The sequence below is a fragment of the Alligator mississippiensis genome, chromosome 3 (assembly GCF_030867095.1).
Source record: "Alligator mississippiensis isolate rAllMis1 chromosome 3, rAllMis1, whole genome shotgun sequence".
Classification (NCBI taxonomy): domain Eukaryota; kingdom Metazoa; phylum Chordata; order Crocodylia; family Alligatoridae; genus Alligator; species Alligator mississippiensis.
Window position 1 is genome coordinate 56,084,901 of NC_081826.1, and position 26,416 is coordinate 56,111,316.

The 26,416-nt window shown below is 41.0% G+C and overlaps 1 protein-coding gene across 1 annotated transcript in view; it reads right to left on the bottom strand.

The window, feature by feature from the left end:
- Positions 1–212: 212 nt before the first annotated feature.
- LOC109285946 (uncharacterized) overlaps positions 213–26,416 on the bottom strand; it is a 156,290-nt gene continuing 130,086 nt past the window's right edge. Inside the window, exons 7-9 of the mRNA XM_059723474.1 lie at positions 6,096–6,179; positions 3,825–3,901; positions 213–314 (exon numbers count right to left, since the gene is read on the bottom strand). Of these exons, the coding sequence (XP_059579457.1) occupies positions 3,881–3,901; positions 6,096–6,179 (105 nt within the window). The 3' untranslated portion in view covers positions 213–314; positions 3,825–3,880. The remainder of the gene's footprint in view (positions 315–3,824; positions 3,902–6,095; positions 6,180–26,416) is intronic.

Consider the following 26,416-nt stretch of genomic DNA (forward strand, 5'->3'; position numbering starts at 1 on the left):
TGCATTAATCATTTTAAGAAAATGTGTTACACTCTTTTTTAAAGATGACTAGGAAGCATTAATATCTATTTATAAGGATTTTTCTCAGTCTCCCCAATGTTTAATTCTGCATAGTACTTTATAAGCAGACAGAACACTGTCCTGTACTTTAGCAAAAAGGTAAGCTGATATGCAGAAAGAATGGCTAATATCATAGATGTACATAATATTACCTGAATATTTTAATACCCTGTTCCAGAGGGACACTAGCTGGTTATCAGCATGTAAGGCATTTTTCTTCACTTTCCTCATGTACAACTATTCAAGGGAAGGGGCTAAAAGAGAAAGAAAGATTGCAGGAAATTAGAGGCATCTACTCCGGCTTTCGGGCTCTTCATATCCAAGTTTAGGATTGTTTTTATTCTGTTCTATTTCTTTGTCTTGTTTTTATTTATAAATATTTCCTACAACTGAGCAGATCATACTAGGGATTGTCTTTTGTTTCTGCTCAATCATACCATTAATTTACACAGTGATTCTGTTAATAGTGCTACTTTTGCAATTACAAGTGCACATGAAGCTACAGAATCTTCACATCTGGGCTAGGGACAGACATTACACATAAACTGGTTTAAGTGATCAGAAACTGGTTTAAACCTGTAACAGAATGGATATCCAGTGCATATAAACCAGTTTGAAAATGGCTGAAATCAGTTTGAGGTAAATCTGGTTGACTTTAGTATCAGACTTAACTGATTTGGCTCAAACCATTTATGCAATGTCTGTCCCAGACCCCTTGCTGGTTTAAGTTAAATCAGAGTCCCCCAGCATCCTGGCATGCTCTGTGTGCTGGCTCTCTGCTCCACAGCAGGGCTGGCCCCTTCCCTCTGGCTCCCTGCCTGGAGCTTGACACAGACTTGCAGGCACAGCAGGGTTTGCTGGCTTCCCTGTGCCCTCCCTCTCCCCACCCTCTCACCACTCACTGCTTAAGCAGAGATCCCTTCCTCCTCTCTGCCACAGCAGGGGCTGTAGCCAGCATGTGGTTTGTTAGTTAATGCCAAGAGGTGTCTGTGTGTGTGTTTCTTTCTCCAATTTCACTGGGATAGGCAGACAGAACGATGACCACTTAGGACGTTTGGAGCTAATCAACAGGTCAGCTGGTAAACTGTTTAAGAAGTCTGAAGTATTGTGGACAGAGGCTATTGTTTTGCCTAATCGGGTGATAGACAGTTATCAGCCCCCCAGCTGGCTTGCTTGCCAGTCAGTTTGCTGCAGACAGTATGACAAAGCAGGGAGGGAGATTGAAAAGATCTGTATCAACAACAGATGCATGCACTGTACACCCCCCTTGCCTCAGAGTGCTACCCTGGGGCTGTGGGCTGGCAACACTCCCGCCCCTTGAACAACCAGCAGGAAAAAGCCTGGGACCATGCAGGCAGACCTCCCTAATGAGAGAGTTCTGCCAGAGTCTGGCCATGTGCCCCCTCAGCTCAGCTCCCCACAGAAGGGAAGACAGGGCTGCTCCCCTGGCTTCTAGCCTGAGCCACTGCAGGCAAACAAAACACAACAAACAAAAATCACATGGGATTAGAGCAAGAAAAAAGACACGGCCATTAAACTAGTATATCTCTTTGGGTGATATACTATCACTTCCTCTTGCATAGGATATGCTTTTTTACTTTGTTAAGGAAGATTTAGGTTTCAATCTTGGAACCAGATCCAAATAATAGTGCTTAGTAAACATATGGGAGGAAAGGGGGAACCAGAGATACTTAAATCTCCTGGATGAACCCAAATTGGAGACTAATTATCCAAATAAATCTGTCACTGAATGAGGCTTAAAAATGACTTCTGAAATAGTAGGCCTGGCAAAACTGTATCGAGATAATACCAGAAAGCCATGGTTTCCCTTTGAGACAGAAGAACCCAGTGAATTACTACTGAATGAAATAACCTATTTGAGGATATTACACCAGACCATATAAATAGAGGTCTGTAAAATCACAAAGGGTATGGACTACATGAACAGGGAACTGTTGTTTACTGCATCCCAGAATACTAGAACTAAGAAGCACCCTTTAAAATTAGTAGGTGACAGGTTTCAAATGAACAAGAAAAAGTATTTTCTTTCACACAATGCATTCTTAACTTACGGAATTCATTGCCACAGGAGGTGGTGGAGGCAGATAACCTATCCAGGTTTAAAAAGGGACTAGAAAAAATTCATGGATGATAGTGGAGATGTTTCCTGTGGCATGACTAACCCAATAAATAGTGGATGCTAGGGAGGTTATTGAATAAGGGATAGATCATTCTACAGATATTCAGCTTATTTTCTTAGATACAACCAACGGAATCAGTGACTTCTCCATCTCTTAATGTCTTCAGATAAAGAGTAGATGCCCTTCTGAAAGATATGTTTCATTAATAGAAGTAACTGGGCTCAAAACAAAGGTAACCTTGGCTAGAACAGACATTCAAAAAGCCTGAGCCTGAATTGATTCAACTGTTGCAGGTCAAACCTGCCTAGATTGAATCAGTCTGCAACCGTACAGACATTCCATCTGGATTGAAGAAAAGCAGAAGCTGGGGGGCACTAGAGCAGCCCTCCCTTCTATTCCATAGTGCTGAGCTGGGGGGGGGGGCGTGACCAGGCCCCGGCAGGACCCCTGATTAGGGAGGAGTGTAAACACCTACCCAGGCATTTCCTCACTTGCTGCTTAGGGGAAGGGCCCCTGGCTAGCACTCTGAGGCAAAGTGGGGTGTGCTGTGCATGCATCTGTTGATGGTACTAAGCTTTTCAATCTCCCCCTTCCTGCATCTTCATACTGTCTGCAAACCTGAAAGGTGAGGGAGCCAGCAGGGAACTGATAACACAGTGTTTGTCAGCCCATCAACAAAACAGAAGCTTCTCTCATTAGTTCAAGCTCTTCTTAAATAGCTTTTTCCAAAGACGGGATGGAGGGACATTACCAGCTGACCTGTTGATTAGCTCCAAAAAGCCCTAAGTGAACACTGTTTTGTCTGCCTGTCCCAGTGAAATTGGAGATACACACACACACAGACACTCTCAGTATTAGCTTGCATACCACATGCCTAGTTTCCATAGGATTGGGCTCCACACTGTGGGAGATGGGGGGGAGGGAGGGGAAAGGGATCCCTGCTTGAGAAGCGAAAGTGAACAGTGAGGTAGGGGTGGGGCAGGGGAAAGCCAGGCAGACCCTGCTGTGCCTACAGTCTCTGCTGGAGCTCTGGCTAGGAACCAGAGGGGCGGGGTCAGCCCTGTTCTCTGGAGCAGACAGCCCAGCCCAGCCCAGCCCAGGGTTGCAAAGCATCTGGGATGCTGGGGGACTCTGGTTTAACTTAAACCAGCAAGGGGTCTGGAAAAGATAATGCATAAATTGGTTTGACCCAAATCAGTTAAGTCTGATACTACATTCAACTAGGTTTATCTTAAACCAGTTTCAGCCATTTTGAAACTGGTTTATGTGCAATGAACTTATGTTCTGTTACAGGTTTAAACCAGTTTCTGATAATTTAAAACGGTTCATATGCAATGTCTCTCCCTAGCCCAAGTGCCATTCCATGGCCTGTGTTATATAGGAAGTCAAAATATATGAATGCATAGTCTCTTCTGGCATTCAAATCTGTGTGACTAGGAAAAGTCTGCAAACACATATGTAACATGCAAAAGGGCCCACATATGAATTTGACCACCACGACAATGTATAAGTTAATTAGAGTAAGCCTTATATCTACTCAGAGTATTATTGAATATATTTTTCCCCATGTGTATGTAGCAGTACATAGCACCTACTCTTCATTCATTCTCCAGTAGACCTTACCAATCGTTTCAAACAAATGCATCATTCTGGACTTCTGTGTTACAGACCACCATATGCTAGTCTTCAAAATCCATAACCTGAATTAAAATGTTTGAAACAATATTACCACAGCCAGTTAAGCTAAAGTAGATTACTGAGATACAATTCATAAACAGTTGTTTGGAATGGCTAAGTTTTCTTTCCAGCTTTATTTTCTATATATATATTTTTTTTGAAAGTACAAATACGAACTTGCTTTTGGTAACTACATTTCAATATTCCTATCACCACTATATACTTTCACCAAGGTTTGGTCACCATAAAATAATTAACCTCTCTGTCTTTTTGAATTGGGCGTTCATCAATAAATATTCAAGTGTAATAATATAATAGCATAGTCAATCCATCACCTTCAAAAACAATTTTTTTATGATTACCATAGACTCCTCTTTTCATAACTACCTCTTGCATCTGGGTCTCTTGCCAGGGTAATGAGATGTTCTATCGTGGGGTTCTACATAATTCTGTCAAAATAATCTCAGAAAGTGTATAATTTTAAATCACTGTTTGAAGCATAGACACGAACAACTGCAAATGCATTTCTCTAAACTGGGAATGTAATATAGAATTAAATGCAAATGATTACGTTAATGCAACATTACGGTTGAGATATGACACAAACAAATGTCATTAAATTCAAAGTTATGGTTCCCACAGCAACTGTAACTCTGCTACTTTGCACATTCTGTGTGTATTATTTTGTGTTTCTATACCATATACACAGTGTAGTGTTAACTTTAATTCCTTTTTTGTATATTTGCAATGAGACTGAATGATAGTTGCTGTGGGAACCAAAACTGAGTTTATTTTTGTTTATGTAAACTCTCATGATAATGTTGCATTTACATAGATTTTTCTACATTTAATTTACTTGTTTTGTTTTGGCTAAAGGAAGATAGTATTTCATTTATTTGAATTCATCAACAAGTCTGCCTACGGACTCACTGTTTTTTCAGATATATATATGTACACACATGTGCATAGATTAATTTTCTATCATCGTTTTATCAGACTGTAGATAAACAGTATCTAAATAGACAAGTGTTCTCTTTGCTGCTATCTGTAAATATTCTGAATTAAGATCTTTTTGTGGTGCATAGATTTATATACTGGGGAAGTACCTATACAATTCACTTTGATGTCAGTGGGAGTAAGGGACCTGATCTAAATTAAGAAATGTTTTCAAAACAGGGTAAATCAATAGTATTCTACAATGCTTTGTGTGCAAGTGACCAATAAGTTTTGATATATAGGTAATCCCAGAAAAAAAAATCCAAATTTCCATCCAGCAGGAATTAGGGCATATTTGATTAATTTTATTAGTGACTACTGAGGTGCAAATGAGGCATATGATTACTTTCCAATGAGACTCTTAGATTAATAGAAAGAAAATACTTTTGGGGGGAATCTGCTGTAGAGTCATTCCCTAACATGCTGCGAAATTCTGCTCCTGTTATTTGTTTTACATGCATTAACCACATAGAGCAGTGGTTCCCAAACTCTTAATTACTCACAATTTACACTAAAGTGAGTACAGAATCTGGTCCATCGCTATAGTAGTGATTACAGTAAGCTTGATAAGTCTACCAATGTTATAAGGTATCATTAGTCAATATGAAGCATAGCATACGTGAAATGTCACACAATTTTTAACAGAAAGGCAAGCAAATTTTCCACAGCATTACTGAGATATGATTGCCACTTCAGATTACCCAATTTAAGATTTGCTGCATTGTTTTAATAATTCTATTTTATATAGTTTTTCAAATCTGATAAACCTGCCTCCATTTTATTTCAAAGTGTTGCCTGTGGCAGAAATTGAACAATATTTCCCTAAGAAATGGATAAGCTATTACAATTTAGATAAATAATTACCTTCAAGACAACACATCCTTAACTTCCACTGCTCAAGATTAGCAATAAAATCTTCTAAATTTGTATTATTATATTGTATATTCTAACATTTTTGTAATTAAATGAATGACTTAACTGCCGTAAACCATTTTTTCATTTCTAGTTCCCACTTTACTGGATCTTGCTAATATTTCAGGAGTAGACAATTCTTATCCTACTATAGTAGATCTCAGCTATTATAGTACATCTCAAGTTTCTTTCAAGAAATGGAGAGATGCTTTTCAACTGGAATTTTTACATGTATTTATGCTTATCTTTATTCTCTATCTTTTGTGCATATAAAAGCTGCAATAAAACTCAAGTTAGTGAAAGGATTACCTCCTCATAACATGCAGAATATTGGTTCTGAGCTTCTAACAATTCCTTCTGCTGTGTTCCAAGTTTCTTTGCTTTATGGTATATCTGAAAAAAATAAAATCCTTTGAAAAAAGGTGAAAGAAAAACAATTGGAAGCTGCCAACAAAAATATGTGAAACAATAACTTACAAGCAAAGCTCTTTTGATTTCAGCACATAAATAATAATAATCAAATAATGAAACCTTGCATTAGACAAGCAAAACAGCCATTGGAATCAGAAGATGTATGAATACATAAAGAACGAGTAAGAAGCTCTAATCTTGCAAAAGGGTCCACTTGGGCCCAAAGGGTCAGCCACATGCAGTCACATGGAATCAGTGGAACTTTTCTACTGGAGACCATTAAACACATGTGACTCTCTTTGCAAAGGTGGGGCTCAAATGTATTTCTCTAAACTGGGAATGTAATATGGAATTAGATGCAAATGACTATATGTTAATGCAACATTATAGTTGAGATATGACACAAACAAATGTCATTAAATTTAAAGTTATGGTTCAAAGTTTATGGCCAAGAATTTGACTTTCACAAAAATAAATAACTTAAAATTGTACCACTGTTTTACAGCAGCATAAAATTGGTGCAACAGTAAATCAAGCCCACAGCATCTTGAATGTACTGTACAGCAGTGGTGCTCAACTTCTGTAGCCTCATGGGATCAATGAATGGGATGGGGATAGTCTGCAGGCCTGATCCAGCATGGGGTTGCCCACAGATGTGATGTAGCACACTCACATAAGACTGGACCAAATCCAACTGTAGCATGATCCATGCACCAGATCTGGTTGTGGAGAGACCCCCTGCTGATGCAGTCTGGCATATGGGATCTTATCCAATCTGCAGAACTCCTAATAGGTCCCAAAATTTAAAAGCAAGGGAATGGTGGTAGTATTAGTTGTCGCAGCTCTGGGAGCAATTAACACTACTACTGCTGCATCACCACCAAATTTCTGTACCCATGGGGACTCCAACTGGCTGGATGGCAATGCTTTGTGGGCTGGAGGTTGAGCATGACTGATCTAGAGCTTTGCATGTAGCAAGCTGTGTTGTACAAGCAGTAATATATATTTGGATCCCATGTAAAACTATTGTTTGAATTAGAATATAAATATGAACAAAAATATACACATAAAATACCAAATCAATAAGTAGAAGGCAAACATAAAAATGTATGAAATATGTGTTGGAACAGGTACCTTACTTTTAAGTCACTCAGTTCATGTAAATGAGATATTAGTTTCAATGAACATTAGGAATGAATGAGCCGTTCAGGAGATTCCAACATAAATGCACCTTGTACAGTATGAAAGGTTTCAATTTTGCCATTTTCTAAACACAGAAAAATGTATCCCTCCAATTCAGAATATTGAATGTCTTATGGAAAGTGAAAGGTCATTTGTAACTGTCCAAAGGATTGATGGAGTTGAGATACCTCCTTGACCTTCACCCTGCACTCATAAAGAACAGTCTCAGATGACAGAGCATCAGGCAAGTTTTCAGAAAATGTCTTTTCTTATTTTATATTGCATAGCAAGCTTGTTACCTGATATTTTTCATAATTGTATGTCAAAATTTAATTACTGCATGTCTTCCCTCATTAAAAGTAAACTGTCATCTAATACTGCTCAGCTATGTTTGTGATTTGCACTAATTCAAGCATTTCTGTCTGCTTTTTGCCATTGTTTTCCATCTCAGTTTCTGGAATAATTGCTTTGGAGGCCCACACAAACAATGTCAAGGTCAAACCTTACAAATACAAAAATTCTTTTCTAATTAGTTATTGTCTGTTAAGGATGCACATTATAAAAACTGGTTTTGAGTGTTTTTTTCACAGTATTATAACCCTCACATAATACAAACAGGGAAAGCCTAAGTTTAGATGTTAAAACAACACTTTCACAAGATTTATGAAAACATGCAAGGTACTGCATTTTAATCCTCATACCACATGTTCAATCATGTAGTATATCAATGGAAATGTATAGAGTATGAATTACTGACTATATGGTTGGAAAATAAGAGACAATTACTAAATGATCATTTCTTGTCTCGTGGTCCTATATTTTCTCATTCTCCCAAAAGAGAAAAACAAGGATATACTAATGTTCCACTTGCCAAAAATCAAAGGGACATAAAATCCATCTATCAAGTCCTGAGTATAAGGTGCTGTTTTCCCTACTCTCCTGAAAAGAAAGACAGACTGCTCAATTAAGAAAGAGAAAAATGGGGAAAAGTAGATGCAAGAGTATAAATTAGCATCTTTGTTGGAAGGGTTGGTGTTTCATAGTTTTATAATAGCTAGGGTCAGGAGGGACCTGAACAGATCATCTAGCCTGACCCCCTGCCACAGGCAGGAATGAATGCTGGGTTCACAAGACCCCAGACGGGTGATCATCCAACCTTCTCTTGAATTTGCCCAAGGTAGGGGTGAGGACCATTTCCCTGGGAAGTTGGATCCAGATTTTGGCCACCTTAACTGTAAAATATTGCCTTCTGATCTCTAACCTAAACCTATTCTCCATCAGCTTATTACCATTGTTCCTTGTCACCCCAGGTGGTGCTGGGGAGAAAAGAGCTCTGCCTATTTGCTGTTGATCCCCCCTGATGAGCTTGTAGGCAGCCACCAGGTCCCTCCTCAGCCTCCTCTTGCTGAGGCTGAACAGGTTCAGGTCCTTCAGTCTCTCCTTGTAGGGCCTGTCCTGCTGCCCTCTCACCAAGTGGGTGGCCCTCCCAACACCAAGTGGGTGTTGTGATATGGAAGACAAATACACTTTGACAAACAGAATTACCAATGACTTGTTTCCCTTATTACATGTCTTTCTTCTTTCATCCTGCCCATAGGGGCAACCAAGAATGTACACAAGCAGTTCTGAGCTGTTCTTAGTGTGCTACTTGGAACATCCCCCCAAAAAGGAAGCACTTTCAGATGCAGTGGAATCCAACTGAAACTGCCTCATGAAAATGACTGGAGACTACAATATTGCTACCATACACACTAGAGGGGGAGAGTTAAGAACTCATGGACGAAGAAAGTCATGCAGGGGATACCTAAAATTATTGCATTTTCTTTCATACCTGAAACCCCCAGATCAGAGACACCCTGTTTTTAGGAAGGCAGGATATAGAAAAACATTTCCAGAATGATGACCTAGAGCTGGCTTTTCCATAGAGAGGCAGTGGTGCAAAATGGCTGCTGCTTCTCTCAGTGAAAAAACACTGGACTCTGTCCTTGCTGCTAACTCTTTCAAAGCCAATGCTACATTAGCACCACTTTTTGAATGCTCAGATAAAGCTACTGCCAATGCAATTGCTCCAGTATGAAAGGCTTGACTCCATTCCTGCTCCTTGCTCGCATAGGCCCCCTCTACATATTACAAGTATTTCACAATTAACTGGTTAATTGCACAATTACTTTAAGACCAGCTACATGTGTAAAGTAGTTATCACATAATAAAAAGCTATAAAACTAGCTCTAAAGACAGACCTCGAAAATGTATACTAACCTTTTAGCTGGTTCCTATTGATCTTTAATTTGCATGTGTAGCATGTCAGCTGATAGGGCTCCCACCCCTACCTCATTGCTCGTTTCTCAAGCTGGAATCCCTCCCCCCTCCCCCTCTCCCACAGCACAGAGACCAACCCCATGGACCATAGGCATCTAGCTAATGCTGAGAGGTGTCTGTATTTGTGTGTCTTCAATTTCACTGGGGCAATAGACAAAACGGTATTCGCTTAGGGCTTTTGGGAGCTAATCAGCAGGTCAACTGGTAATGTCCCTCCTTCTCCTTCCTTCCTTGAAAAAAGCTGTTTAAGAAGAGCTTCAACTAACAAGAGAAGTTTTTGTTTTGTTGATAGGTTGACAAACACTGTGTTATCAGTTCCCTGCTGGCGCTCTCACCTGTCAGGTTTGCAGACAGTATGAAGGAACAAAGAGAGGGAGACTGAAAAGCTCAGTACCATCAACAGATGCATGCACTGCACACCCCACTTTGCCTCAGAATGCTAGCCAGGGTTCCTTCCCCTGAGCAGCAAGCAGGGAAAAGCCTAGGATGGTGCAGCCAGGATGGGTCTTTACACCCCTCCCTAATCAGGGGTCCTTCTAGGGCCTGGCCACACCCCCCACCTCACTCAGCACTATGGAAGAGATGGAGGGCTGCTCTAGTTTCCCCCAGCTTCTAGCCTGAGCCGCTGCAGGCATGTACCTGCATTTCTTCAATCCAGATGGAATGTCTGTACAGTTGCAGACTGATTCCATCTAGGCAGGTTAGACTAACCTACAAAGTCTGAATCATGCCCAGAGTGAAACTCCCAATCCCTGGGGTATATCATGCCCACGGTGAAACCCCTAAGCTCTGGGGGTCACAGCTGCCATGCTGCCCAAGACTCAGGGGTGCATGAAACCTCCAGCCTACTCAGGGCTCTCAGTCCTGGATGCACCTCACATGCAGACCAACAGTCCTACAACTGACAGGGCCCCTAGCCCCAGCTGTGCCTCATGCACAGCTGGGACTGAGAGTCCTGCAACTGATGTGGCTTCTGGTCTCAGCTGCACCAAGAATTCCATCAGTTGCTCTTGGTCCTCGCTATGTGTGGCCTCAGCAAAGGGGGGTCCTAGCTATGGGTACCTTCTTCTTGCCAGTACAGGGGGAACCCAGGATCAGGCTCCCCCTGCACTGGCAATAAGGTGTGATCAAATCTAATCCATGCTTGTCATGGCAGGAGGTGTGATTGTGTGGATCATGCATTAGATCCAATTGTGCTTTTACCTGCACTTGTAGAGGAAGCCTAAGAAAGAAGGTGCAGCCATTTTGTAGCACAGCCTCTCCATGATTCTATTCTGATGAAAAACAAAATCAGCTTTTTCACTTAAGACATGTCCCCCAGTTTTGGAGGAAAGCTATGTTTGGTATGCAAGTAAATATGATCTGCTGGGGTTTTTTTTTGGGGGGGGGGGGGAGGGTTCGTGCAATCTTCAGATAACTTCACTTTTATCCTCCTGCCTTAAACTTCATACATGAGGAGCTAATGGGCTAAATGGTTAATGTTTCTGTTGTAGTGAATTCAGTTTGAAGTTGTCAGTTCATTGAAAAAAAGGTCAGGAAGCAAGAGACACTAATGTATTTTAGCTGTTGAAGGGAAAAGACAGTTGGAACCCAAAATAAATGGAGAAACAGAAGTCTCAGAAGCCATTTGGAAAAGAATAAAATGCAGCAGTATCTATAGAAGATTTTTCTCTGTTTAAAATACTAGTGTATATGCCTGACATTAATACATTTGGTATAAAAGAACAGTTGGTTCATTGCATCCAACTGTCCACACTAAGAGCCTAGTGAGAATAATACACTAACAGTATTACTATCCCCAGTTCTTATTTTTCTAAGGAGAGAAAAGTGATACAAAATCGAAAGGAGGGAGGGATGATGGGCATTTGGTTTATACTTTTTTATAAATATATTTTATATTTTAATTTATAAGACAAATATCTAAACTAGTTCACAAATTACCTCAAGTCACTCACTGTTTAGAATAAAGAATCCCAAAGATAAACAATTTTGTAGTACAACATAAAGATGCCTGATTTTTTAGGGGGAATGGGGAACGATTGAGGATATCCAGTTTTATTCCACTCATGATGTATGATTCTACAATATCCATGACTAAATACTTTGATTTAAAGAACACTTGATTTTTTTTCTTTTCTTTTTTGCCATGGGCAATGAAATCACAGTTAATAAGTTTCACAGACTACAATAAAACCCTTGAGAGAAATATGTGCTATATGTCAAAAGTATGATTTTAAGGCCTAATGATATGTAATATGTTTATATAGATTATCAAAGTGCACTTATCTCCCAATATTATATATTTATAAAAAAGTATGTAGGAAAAGCATCTTCAAACTGTAGCACTTGTAAAATATTATATATTAATGTAAATACAAATATAAATGCTTCTAAGAATATATGAGAATATTTTCATACTATATACAGCAAAAATACCAAATGTTTACTGCATAAATAGTGCTGAAAGAAAATTGTTTGTAGAAGCTGCCTTGCCAAAGGATCCTAAAGATCTCTGACACTACTGGGAACTGATCCAAATTTCATTAATGGCAATGAAAGCTTTGAAGAAACCTGAATAATGTAGTTAATGGGAAAATATTAAACACTGAGGAAAAAAAGTGGGAAGGTATAATGTAGTTATAAGCTGTATTTGTCATGACTGCTGATCAAAGCATGTATAAGAGGCAGGGAAAACGGGCTATTCTAGTCAATTTTTAGGGTTTTTTTTCTCTCTCTCAAGTATATGTCAAGAACTTTTGTTAAGTCCTTTTAAAATTGAATGGACCTTGTAGAAAACAATAATACTGAAAGCTAAATAATTATTTTTAATTCTTAAAAAATCATTTAATTTTCACATGCATACTAAAAATCACTAGAAACTCTAGTGGTACACTTAAAAAATTAACTTTTCACGGTGAAATATATATGTGCACAATTCTCCAAGGCCAGTGAAAGATGCTAAATTAAAGGCATGATCCCACAATTGTGCCTCTAACATGCAGATATAGCATGGCAGGAGGTGTGATGGATGGGATTATACATCAGATCTAAATTGCACCATGTTGACAATGTGGGGTGGGGGGGGAGGGCAGGATCACAATCATGATCCTAGGATCCCCCTGCACTGGCAAGCAGCAAACTTAGCTCCCATGGCTAGGAGCACCGGCCAGCTGATCAGGGCTCCCAGCTGGGGAGCACATCAGAGCCCTGAGCTCTCGCAACTGTCATACATCCTCCCATATGCTAAGAGCACTGGCTGATCAGCACTCCTAGCTGCAGGGGCACACAGGAGCCAAGAGCTCAGTTAGGGCTCCCAGCCAGGGGAGCATATCGGAGCCCTTGGCTCCTATGAGATCTGAGCCTTGGGAGCCCACCGGAGTCTTGAATGGTTTCAGTGTGATTCTAGGACTGAGACAACTGGCCACACATTAAATTTAGGGCGCAATGGGAACCAGTTACAAATTTCTTATATATATTTTGTGTAATAACATTGTGGTTTATTTCCTGTTTTATTGTGTCATTAATTGAATGGATGTGTGGCTAGGTCACTACTTAAGAAGCAATTAACCAGTTAATCATTTCTTAATTGAAATGTCTATCAGGGGCCTAAGAGAATAGTCACAGTATCTAGAATGACAGACTTCTGGTTTTCTGAAAAGTCACTACATATATAAAACTACAGTAAAGATATAAATTATTATAATTTTGAACTACGTCTCAATTCCATTTCCAATACTTTTCCTATTTTGCATCACTTCTCCAGTGAACTATATATTTACTTGATATTTTATTTAAATAGTCTGTGAATTCATCTCAAAATTACTGGAATTCACCACTTTTTCAGTGATACTATAAAGATAGTAACAGGAAGGCATGTCAACCAATTCCATGCACCAATATCAGACTACAGTCACTGCAAAAATACATATACCCTGTCCTGGAGGGTATTTTCAAGTGTGAGCTGGTTGTTCAGTTTCTATAACCACTCTTTTTACTGGTACGAAAGCTATGTACAAAAGTATGAAAGCTAATTAAAAATGTCCCTTATCTTGGTGGCATTATTTGTGAACTGCACACCTATCTAGCAAGATCTTGATTGAGATGCCTTCTGTTTTTATATAATGCGCTTGGACTTTCATACATTAACAATAAATATGGAATTTTATTTATACCCCAGATGAGACTACTGGTTCTTCCTGACCTATATTCCACCTCCAACATTAGCCTATGTCAGGTACTTCAGAGAAATGGAAAAGGGCTTTTTAATGCTGTAATAAACTGTGCAATGTTTCATATCTGATTAAAATATTACTAACACCTGTAACTCAAACAATATTTATCTGATACATAAGCAGTTTAACAATGTAAGAGCAAATAAAAATATGTAAATTAGGATACATTTTACCTTATATACAATATTATATATACAATCACTCGTGGTCAATTTCATTTCAACCAGAAGGACCATTTTAAGTGCATGTGTTCAACAGACTTTTTTTTTCCATTTCTGGAAAAAATATGGACCAGATGTAAAACTGGCCCTCTCAGGATTCTGTTGAGACTACAGTGGGCCCAAGTAGCACAGAAGGGACCCAGCATAAAATAAGATTACTTTCCTACAAACTTCCCCCAAATTAGAAATGTTTAGATTTGGGGTTCCTGTTTTGGTCTCATCTCTAATTAAGACCAAACAAACTCTCATTAGGGATTGTTTATACAAAGAATCAGTTCATAAAAACAAGGTTAAATTATATGCTGTAGCATTTCCAAGTTACACTTAAGTCCTTTACTGCACAAAATATGAACAAACTCTACAGTTCCATTAATGTATTTTAACTATATGAAACTTTAAGATAAGTTTATTGATATTTATGGGCATGCAATAAGATTTTATAAATCTGTAAAATAGCAGTATATTTATCATTTTGGAATGTTTGGGGCCTGAATATCATTAAAGCCTCTAATGTTTACATATTTACATGATTAAAATGTAATCAGCCAAGCAGTCAGGCCAATGTATTAAGTTACTTTGTAGCTGTATTTTAATCAATATCATATAAAAGTAAAATTCATGTAAGTTGCTCAGTATGACCTGGTCCACTTTTTTTGTATTTGCTTTTTGGTCTCTACACTGGACTTCAAAGTTCACATATTTTTTGCCTTTTTTTTTTTTTTTTTTTTTTTTTTTTTAAGATTCAGCATGTCTATGGGGAACTGTTTTCAAGACATACCTTTTATCTGTTTGGGGGCACGATAGATAGCAGCCATATGTGAGCTAACATTTGGGAGAAATCTCCCAAACTCTGGTGGAGAAACCTGCCCTCTGTTTCAGGCTGATTACTAAGTACCCAAATAACATGGAATCTTCCAAAACTGTAGGTCCAGACATTCTTGTACGTGCCTGTTGATAGGAATACTTTTAGGGCTAAATCACAGCTTATCCTACTATATTTATTTTTATGATCATAGGTATCCACAATCTGACTGTGTATCTTTTAATTTGCAACATATTTCGTATAAGATTTAATATATCCAGTACCTTTAAAAGCATGAAAGACATAAAACTGTGTTTCACATAGACCTTACATTTTGCCAAAGATTCTTCTTTTTTAGTTTGACCAACTGTCTCCTTCTGCTTCTTTGATATTCTAGGATTTGGCAATCCACTGTCTTGTCAATTTTGTGTATTATATATTATCTCTCATCTCTCTACCAAAAAACCGACAACTAGGGTGTCAGACCTCTGTGATCCCATTCCTAGCATGCTTGGATTCAGTAGAAACTAGAGTTCACTTCTGGGGAAATTTTGAGGGGCATCTACAAAAGCGATATGGTTAAACAGTCTGGAATCTGGATTAACTGAATTTGGAAGGGGGACTGGTAGGGGAATGACAGATACATAGTATGGCTCAGAAAGTTCCTTGCAAAGTTGCTTTCCACCTGAAAGGAAATCTATACTGCTTTGGATCTCTGAGTATAGAGATTCAGTGAGTCCTGTACAGCAGATGCCAAGTTCCAAATTGAAAGAAAAGTTGGAACCAGTACCAGCCAGTCGAGATACCAGGAGACTCCTTGGTAAGGGGAAACTAGAAGGCCCAGCTAGAGTCTGAAAAGGGTACAGACCTAGCCATGGGTAAAAATAAATGAGCAAATAAAGGAAGATGGCTTCTGCTTAAGCCATCCAAAGGAACAAACTGCAGCACTTCACCTCACAACAAGCAGTTTTGTCTATACTATCTACCTCAGGCAGGTGCTGGAGAGAGCAGGCAGTATTTGGAAGAATTTATGATTTAAGAAATTGGGAATACATTTAATTTTTACCTCCTATCAGTTAAACTTATCCTTAACATGATGCTGCCATTTTGTCTATCACTCCTTTGCTAGGTTTTCATTTATGTACCTTATTGTTCCCTGTGTGATAGGTTTTACCCTCCTTTCACATTTACCTCTGGTTTCTCTGCTAGGCACTTGCATTGAGGCATGGGGCACGTTAAAATGAGATGTTTACTGCACAGCTAATTAGTCGCCATCTACATGTGTGGTGCTCTTATGCCGGAGTAAACTAATTAACTCCACCAGAGGATAGTACTTGTGTCTGCAGTACTATGGACTGCCAGACACAAGTACTATCCTCTGGTGGAGTTATTTACTCTGCCACAATGCACATGTAGATGCTGACGGGGCTGGTTGGGGCACAAGAGCACTACATTGCATGGACTGCCTGCCAGCTAGCCCCATAGTGAAGCACCCTTAGGTCCCAGCCAGCCCCTTCACAGCACATTAAGCCCAGCAGGAGCCGCCCCGGCTGGCAGGCTGACCCCTAGGGGCCACCTGCCACCTGGGGCCGCTCCGCACTGGCTCAATGTGCTGCAGCCCTGGGTGCACATGCAAATGACATGCCCAGGAACAATAAACTCTGGCACAGACTGCACCAGAGTTTTACCAGTCAAATGAATTGCATGTGTAGACATGCCCACTAAGTGGAAAAAAGAACCCAAGAAACATCCTGCACAAAGAGAAAAAGAAGGCCCTCCAGGTTATTCTGACACACCAAAGTACCCAAGTACAGAATGAGGAGGAAGCTCCACTACATACATCAGAAAAAGAACTACAGTATGTATGAGTAACCAGTATCTATAGAAATCAGATGATAACAGTTTAGCATAAATAAATTATTGTCCTACTGTGTCCTTAATTTTTTTAATCTTTAAATTTCTTATTTTTAATGCTGTTAGATTCGTTTTGTAATTAATGGTAAGTAAGCTGTTAGGTTTGACTAAAGTAACTCCATGAAGAAAGTTCAGGATAAAACTCATATTACATATACGATACTGCCATACATGAAATAGTCAAGATCTGTAGGACAAATATTTTTACTTGCATGAGTTAATACTCTTATAGCTTTTATAACCCGTCTTTTTCTTAATCAGGTACATGGCTCTCTGTAAACTTTCTCTGCTTTCAAAGGCAAACATAACTAATAATTTCTGTAAAGGTCTTGAGTCCTTCCAACATCTGTTTTTGGTTTACTATAAAAACTGTGTCTCTGATCTCATGTGTTGAACTACTGTATGTTTGCCACTGTCTATTTCCTGTGAAAAAATACACTGAACAATAATAGCTTTTGTTCCTAACCTTCGAGCCACTACAGCAGCTGAACAAATAACTTTCGTGCTTTCATTTGAAATAATTTATTCCATGTATACGTTTGTGCAGGGTCATTTGGGTTATTGGATGTTTCATCATTTAAAAATCAAATCTTAGAATTTCAAACTACTGAAAACTGCATCTAATAGTTTCCTTATGCTTACAGTAATTTTTTTAACAGAATTTCCTTATAAAACATCTTCTAATCTTGTTTATTGCTTTGTGTGAATGGAAACAGCTAAGAAACAATTAATAATATGGGGAAAACATGTACAGATCAGAAATAGATCTATTCAATAGTAGGTTGCAGGTATTATTTTATATTTCTGCTTAATTGTTATTAATTTTTATACTTTAACTGATATATTATTGATTGTTACATTTTAAGTTTAAATAGATACATAAAAGTATTTACCAACTGGTTTCCAACAGCAAATAATCTTTAAGAAAACACACCATATCATAACATTTTTCTTTTCCCTCTTCTATAATTCAGTTCAATTTCTAGACCCTAATTACAAGTCATTGTCTTTTTTCCTACTAAATTATGGAAATCTAGAATGCAATCTCATCATTGTCCTTTCCCCCCTCCCTTTCCTTGAACATGGTACAGACTTTGGTGCTGTAGATTACTCCATCTTTGTGTGCCACATCCATTACCAGCTAGGGACCTGTGACTCCCAAAGTCTCCTTTTACTCCTCCTACAAACTATTTTGCCTGTTGTAGCTGTGTTACATCCAAACTCTTGTGATACAACTGAATTCTCATATGTCTGCTTTTTCAGTCCCTGTCTGGAATAACTTTGGTGTGTCTTTAATCTCAAATACCATTTTTATTCTGATATTGCTTAACTGCACATACCTGTGTATGGACACATGTAATGACCTCTACATGTGTTGACCATAAATCTGTGGCTTTGTCCCAGCTTTCTGCAACTTAGCTTCTCAGGCACATGTGTTTATCTTGGGCAAGAACTTCACTCTCATACACAATTATGTCAATTCTGTATTCCTCCTGGGCTCTGATGTTCCTTTTGCCTCTTATGTCAGTAAAACAGACATAATTTCTGGCTCTGAATATTCCCATTCCCTTATCAGTTCATGTCTTTATAGTGGTCTAACACTACTCTTTCTTCAGTCACTACATATTGCACTCTAAATGCCAGTTCTGTGGAAATACAAATGCTTATTTATTTTCCTTTTTTGCTCTATTTCACCATGTTCTACTATTTCACCCATGGTCTCCCCACAATTCAGGTCTTTAGAGTCCACCCTGTGTACAATGCTTGCACACAAAGTAGACACTTTTGTCATTTCCTTCTTTTAACAGCTTCACAGACATCCATTTATTTCAGAGTCCCATAAGAAACTATATCTTCATTCTAAAATATTCCACTTGATTTGCTTCAACTTTGCCTCATATATCGTATATCTTTGCATAAATTGTTTTCCACCCTGGTCCTGGTCTAGCTTTGCAGGGACTGCAGCCTTCTTGTCTCTGCCGGGACAGCCATGTAAAGGAATGCTTGTAGCGTGAGAGATGCCGCCAGGAATGAGACCCTGGGATTCGATGAGGAGCACACTCCAGTGGCAGGAGAGATGAAGCCATGCACCCCTGGTGGGGGAGGATCAAGATCACTTCTGCCAAATGGAAGCAACAGGTGGTTAGCAACTGTTTTGCAGGGCATAAAGGCTTCTATTTGCCAACTTAACCTGTTGGCTCAGGAGGTCTGTTGTTTACCATAAACCCATATCGAAGACATCACAAACAGATTGTTAAAACTCATCTAGCCCTCTGAGTAGTTTCTTATGCTATTCAACCCTGTGGGCACTAATGATACTGCTAGGGCTAACCTTGAGCAGACCAAAAATTACTAAACAGTGGTGGGTATAAGAGTGATGGTGGCAGGGGCCCAAGGTGATGGTCTCATTGATCCTTCCAATTGAGAGTTAAGGGCCAGCTAGGAACAGATACTTCCTGGAGCTGAAATTGTGGCTGCATAGATGGTATCACCAGAAGAGTTTTGACTTCTTTGATGATGGGGTGGTATTTCAAAACAATGGACTGTTGGGAAGAGATGCGGTTTACTTGACAGAGAGAGGGAAATGCGTCTTTGCATACACTAGTGAGGGGGGCTTTAAACTAGGTTCTTTGGGGGATGGAGAAAAAAGCCTGGAGGTAAGTAAAGAACCGGGGAATGTGGATAAAAATGTAGTAAGAGGAAGCAACAGCTGAAGAGAACCTCACTGGGGCAAGGGACCCACCAGGCTAGATGGATTTGTTGATTAACAGATGGGGCCACTAGGATCAGTGAACAATTTAAAGCAACATCTGTGAGGTATGGGCATAGCTGTAGGGGTGGAAGGATACCATGAACAGCCCCTAAGGCAACTTGTGCCCAGGGGCACAGACAGGGCCAGTAAGGCACCACTTAGTGCTTGAGGGACAGGACTGAGATCAGTGACATCCAGGAGGGCCCCACTGGCCAGAAAACAGATCAGAGTGCACTCTGGGACCCTGGGGCACCCTACCTTTTTACAATCAATTAATTTCATCAAGACATGGCAGGAGAAAGGGAAGGGAGGGTTATCTCAGAGACTATAGTGGGGCAGGAGCCACATGGCCACCAGGAGGTGTTACAGCCACTGTTGGGGCCTGGTCCTGTCACACTAACACTGGGAACTGGTGGGCAGGATCCCCTAGGACACAAGTCTGAGGGGGAAAGGAGTCCAGAAAGCTGGCCATACTTTAAGGAGGCCCTTAAAAAGGTGCATGGGAGCAAGCTATTCTAATGCAACAGAATAATGAGATGTGCAATGGGAGGGGGGGGCAGAGGGAGGTTATATTAAACCATAAGCTGAATATGAGCTAACAGTGTGCTCTTTTGGTGGGGTGGGGGTGGGGGGAGAGGGAACCTAGAACTACATATTGGGTTGAACTTGCAAATCAAGGGAAGTGATTCTTCCACTCTACACAGGACTGGTGAGGCCTCACCTGGAGTTCTACATCCAGTTTTGGGCTGTACAGTTCAAGAACAATGTGGACAGTCTGGAAAGAGTCCAGAGAAATGAAAATGATCAGGGGCTTGGGAGACACGAGTTATGAGGAAAGTCTGAAAGAACTAGAGTAGTTCAGTCTAGGGAAGAGAAGACTGAGGAGATTTGATAACAGCCTTTAAAAACCTGATGGGCGATTATAGAGGATGGAGATGACCCATAGTCATGAGTCATCCTGCCTTGCGCAGGGGCTGGACTACGTGACCATGTGAGGTTCCTTCAAGCTCTACTTTCCTGTGACTCTATAAGAATCTTAAGCCCCAAACCAGTGCGCTGGTCTCATCTCTTGCTTCCTGTACCTATTCATTTATAATATTATCTATGGGGATCTACCAATTCATGGAGGAAACTGGGTGCATTGCAACTCCTTTAATCTTGTAGGTTCTGCCATGCGCACCCCCACTCTCCCCGCACCCCTGCTCCTAATTGGCAGGGGGAAGTGAAAACTGTGGTTTTAAATATGGCACCATTTTTGCCTCCCATTGCTCATTGGCTAAGGGGCCCCAACAGCGGGCCCCTACTTGATGCTGACCCAGCTCCCCTACTTGATGCTGACTGGTGGGGAGGCAAAAACAGTGCCATGTTTAAAAACACGTTTTTCACTTCATTGCTGGTCAGGAGGGAACAGTGAGGCCCCTCTGCCAATCAATGGTGGGGGAAAGGGCGCGTGAGGGAACATATAGGATTAATGGAGCCTCCACATCCTACTTCTGCTGTCAGTTTGGTAGGTCCCTAATTATCTACAGACATACTTTGCTGTTTGTATGGATCTTAAATTTACTTTTTTTCAGGCAAATTTCTGTAGTGAATGAATCTTTTATATTTTAACCATACATCCTTACATAATTATTTTCTGTATTTTTTTAGTGTCTATATGGGGTTCTTGTCCCAGAGAAATCATGCAGGGAAGAACAAGAGGGCCATCTTTTTTAATACAACAACTAATTGCCCTTTACGCTAAGCAGAACAACAAACAGCAACACAAGATAGTGTAGTATGGACAGCAATGTTCCCTCTAAGGTTTAGTGATCCGTGAGCAATCCTGGCTGGGAGTGCATGGATATCTCAGTGTGCCTGCCCCTCCACCAGCAGCCTGTGACCAGGTTGGGGTGGGTAGTGAGACACAAAGCCAGCAGCAGCAGTGGGGGGAGCATCAGCACCCCCTTGCTATGGCACGGGGTGTCTCCCCCAGGCTGGAACCTGGGGGCCATGGCCCCCTACCACCCTCCCCCATCAGTACACCATTGTGTGCATGAAATTAAAAAGGTATCATGCGGCATGATTTTTATTGTGCATGGCTGCACGTGCACGCGCACAGCTTAGAGGGACCGCTGATGGGCAGCACCCTCTACTGATGGAATATCAGAATCAGAGAAAGTTAGAGTTGGAAGGGATATCGGGAGATCATCTAGTCCAACCCCCTATCCAAAGAAGGACTATCAGAATACAAAACATATATACAGAAACTCAATACACAACACCACTCCTCCCTAGGTAAAGTAGTCCTGTATGTATTTGGGCCTGACAGTGACCATCTCATGCATACCACTTCAGGGGTAACAGACTTTTCACTGGCAACCACAGTAGGCTCCTTTGGCTGTTCTAGAGAAGCTTCAGCAACTGAAAGTATTGATGTGTATAAAACAGCAACTGATGGACTCATCAGAACTGGTTCAACTAGAGGTGCAACACCTTTTGGTGCTAGAGAGATCACACTGTTAGAGACTCAACCCTGCATCTGGTCAACATGCCTGCAAAGTGTCTTTCTATCTGGAGTCTGGATCTTATATGATATTGGCCCAGTAGCTCCAAGAACAGATGCAGCACCCACTAAGTCCCAGTTGCATAATTTCAGATGCATCTGGTTGAAAAGTACTTAGAGGTGAAACATCCTGTTTCTTGGAGAACTAGATTTCTTGCCATGTCTGGTATTTGTCTACTGTATCTGGGTGGAGCCTATAAGCAAGTTTTTAGCAGGTGGTTCGTTAGTAGTTCTGCAGGACTGCGATCTGTAGCAGTATAAAGAGTTGCACGCTACTGTAGCAAAAAATTAGCTAATCGTTGATTTCAATCACCAACAACAATTCATTTGAACGCATCTTTTGTCATTTGGACCATCCTCTCAGCTTGGCCATTTGATGACAGGTGGAATGGTGAAGATGTGGTGTGATCGATAAGATTCCTCTCCACACATTTCTTAAATTCTCCAGAAGTGAACTGTGCATCATTGTCAGATACATGGTATCTGAAAGACCAGGAGTTGCAAACAGCGTCTGTAAAACTTGGATTACAGTGCATGAAGTCATTGATGCAACAGAAGCAACTTCTAACTACTTTGAGAAAGAATCAATGACAATAAAGAATATCTGGCTTAGGAAAGTGTCAGCAAAATCTATGTGCTTTACATTTTACGCTGCAGATGAAACTATGCTGTCTTGGTCATTTCCCATGGATGATGAACTGGAGCCTAGATGATAAATGGTGTTTAGCTTGGCATGGTTCATACCTCTTTACCATTTGCACATAAGCATCTATCTTTGGCCACCAGACAACTTCTGGCAAGTGCTTTCATACAAACAATCCCTGGATGTCCCACATGGAGAGAATCAAAAACTCATTTTCAATCTGCATTAGGAATAACCACTCATGTACCCATTAAAGGCATCCCTTAAGGGCAGACAGTTCGTGTTGACATGTAATGAAAGGTTTAAATTCATCCACAACCTTTGCTGAAGGCCACACCTATCCATACCCCGTTTAGTACTCAAGCTAACAGTTTAGTGTTTGAGCTGGATCCTTAAGAGTCATATGAGCAATGTCACCTGCCTGAAGAGGAGGATCAGAAGAGGATTCTAGCATAAGAACTTTGGAAAACAGAATAATACTGAATTTGGGACAAGATAATGGCAAACAACCTGGGAAGGTGGAATCTTGTATCTTCTGACAGCAAGAAGAAGTTGTCATCCCCACATGCAGTGATTTGCCTGGAGAATAAATATGGAGTGCTAGCTACACAGGAGGAGGAGAGCATTCCATTGATGGGCCAGGCTAGGAATACCCAAAGTGGGGAGGATCAAGACCACTGCCAGAAAGAGGAAGCAACAGGTGCCAGTGGTTAGAGACTCCCTTCTGTAGGGGATGGAGGGATCCAAGTGCTGGCATGAATTGTTTTCCTGGGAGGTTTGCTGCCTGCCTGGAGCCTAGATCCAAGAAGTCACAGAAGGATTACTGAGACTCATCTGGCCCTCTGACTATGACCCCATGCTGCTCATCCATTCAGGAACCAATGATACTGCCAGGGGTGACCCTGAGCAAATCAAGAGTGACTACGGGGTGAAGGGGACAGGGGCACAGGATTCTCCTCAATCCTTCTGGTCACAGGGAAGGGCCCTGGCAGGAGCAGACCAGTCCTCCAAATCAATGCATGGCTTCACAGGTGATGTCACCAGCAAGGATTTGGCTTCTTCAACCATGGGATGTTGTTCCAAGATGAAGGCTTGCTAGAAAGAGATTGGACCCACCTGATGAAGAGAGGGAAGAACATCTTCGCAGACAGATTCGCTAACCTACTGACGAGGGCTTTAAATGAGGGTAATGAGGGAATGGAAAACAAAGCGCTGAGGTAAGTGGGGAAACAGGGGACCTAGAAGAAGCATAAACAGGAGGGGGCAGCATTGGAGGCTTCCTCATTATTCCTGAGAAAGTAGGGCAATCAGCTAGTCACCTCAGGTGCCTATACACAAGCACATGGAGCCTGGAAACAAGCAAAAAGAATTAGTAGTCCTTGCCCAGTCAAGGAACTACAATGTGATTGGAATAACAGAGAATGGTGGAATAGCTCTCATGACTAGAGCACAGTCATGGGTGGGTACAAACTGTTCAGGAAGGACACGCAGGGGAGAAGAGGAGGAGGAGTTGTGCTGTATGTAAAAGAGCTGTGTGATTGCTCAGAGCTCCAGTATGAAACTGGAGATAGGTCTGTTGAAAGTATCTGGGTTAAGGTTACAAGGGTCATGTTGTGGTGGCTGTGTGCTATAGACCACCAGACCAGGAGGATGAAGTAGAAGAGGCTATCTTCAGACAGCTAATGGAAGTTTCCAGATAACAGGCCCTGGTTCTCATGGGGGTCTTCAATCACCCTGACATCTTCTGGGAGGGCAATACAGCAGTGCACAGGCAATCCAGGAAGTTTTTGAAGAGGGTTGGAGACAACATCCTCATGTAAATGTTGGAGAGACCAACTAGGGCCATGCTTTTCTTGACCTACTACTCACAAACAGGGAAGAATTGGTGAGGGATGTAGAAGTGGATGGCAAGTTGGGCAGCAGTGACCATGAGATGATTGAGTGCAGGATCCTGACAAAAGGAAGAAAGGAGAGCAGCAAAGTATGGACCCTGGACTTCAGAAAAGCAGACTTTGACTCCCTCAGGGAACTGATGGGCAGGATCTACTTGGAGCCCAGTCTGAAGGGGGAAAGGAGTCCAGGACAGCCGGTTGTATTTTAAAGAAATCCTACTGAGAGTGCAAAAACAAACCATCCTGGTGTGTAGGAAAAATAAGAAATGTGGCAAGAAACCAGCTAGGCTTAACAGAGAACTCTTTGGTGAGCCTAAACTCAAAAATAAAGTTTACAAGAAGTGGAAGCTTGGTCAAACAACTCAAGAGGAGTATAAGAATAGTGCTCAGGCAAGCAGGGATAAAGTCAGGAAAGTGAAAGTGCAATTGGAGTTGCATCTAGCAAGAGACATGAAGGGTAACAAGAAGAGTTTCTGCAATTATGTTAGCAACAATAGGAAGGTCAGGAAAAGTGTGGGACCCTTACTGAATGGTGGAGGCAACCTAGTGACAGATGATGAGGAAAAGTCTGAAGTAATCAATGCCTTTTTTACCTCACTCTTGACAGGCAACGTCAGCTCTCAGACTATAGCACCTGACAGCATAGTTTCAGGAGGAGGTGAGCAGCCCTCAGTAGTGCAAGAAAAGATTAGGGACTATTTAGAAAAGCTACATGTGTACAACTTAATGGGGCCAGATGCAGTGCATCTGAGGATGCCGACTGAGCTGGCTGATGTGATTGCAGAGCCTCTAGTCATTATCTTTGAAAGCACATGGTGACCAGGGGAGGTCCCAGATAATTGGAAAAGGGCAAATATTGTGCCCATCTTTAGGAATGGGAAGAAGGAGGATCTAGGGAACTACAGACCAGTCATCCTCACCTCAGTCCCTGAAAATCTCATGGACCAGGTCCTCAAAGAATCCATTTCTAAGCACTTAGAGGAGAAGAAGGTTATAAGGAACAGTCAGCATGGATTTAAAAAGGGCAAGTCATGCCTGAACAATCTGATTGCCTTTTATGATGAGATAACTGGCTCGATGGATGCAAGGAAAGCAACGGACATAATATACATTGACTTAACAAGACTTTTTATACCATCTCCCACAGCATTCTTGCAAGCAACCTGAGGAAGTATGGGTTGGATGAATGGACTGTAAGGTGGATAGAATGCTGGTTGGACTGTCGGGCTCAATGGGCAGTAATCAATGGTTCAATGTCTAGTTGGCGGCCTGCATCAAGTGATGTGCCCCAGGGGTTGGTCCTGGGGCTGCTCTTGTTCAATACCTTCATTAATGACCTGGAAGATGGGATGGAGTGCACCCTCAGTAAGTTCGCCAATGACACCTACACTCAAGGGTAGGCCTAGGATTCAGAGTGACCTAGACAAATGGGAGGATTGGGCCAAAAGGAATCTCATGACGTTCAACAAGGATAAGTGCAAAGTCCTGCACTTAAGATGGGAGAATCCCATGTACCACCACAGCCTGGGAACTGACTGGCTAAGCAGCAGATCTGCAGAAAAGGACTGGAGGGTTACAGTGGACAATAGAATGGATGAGACAGCAGTGTGCTCTTGTTGCAAAGAAGGCTAATAGCATACTGGGTGGGCATTAGTAGAAGCATTGCCAGCAGATCAAGGGAAGTAATTATTTCTCTCTATTATGCACTGGTAAGGCC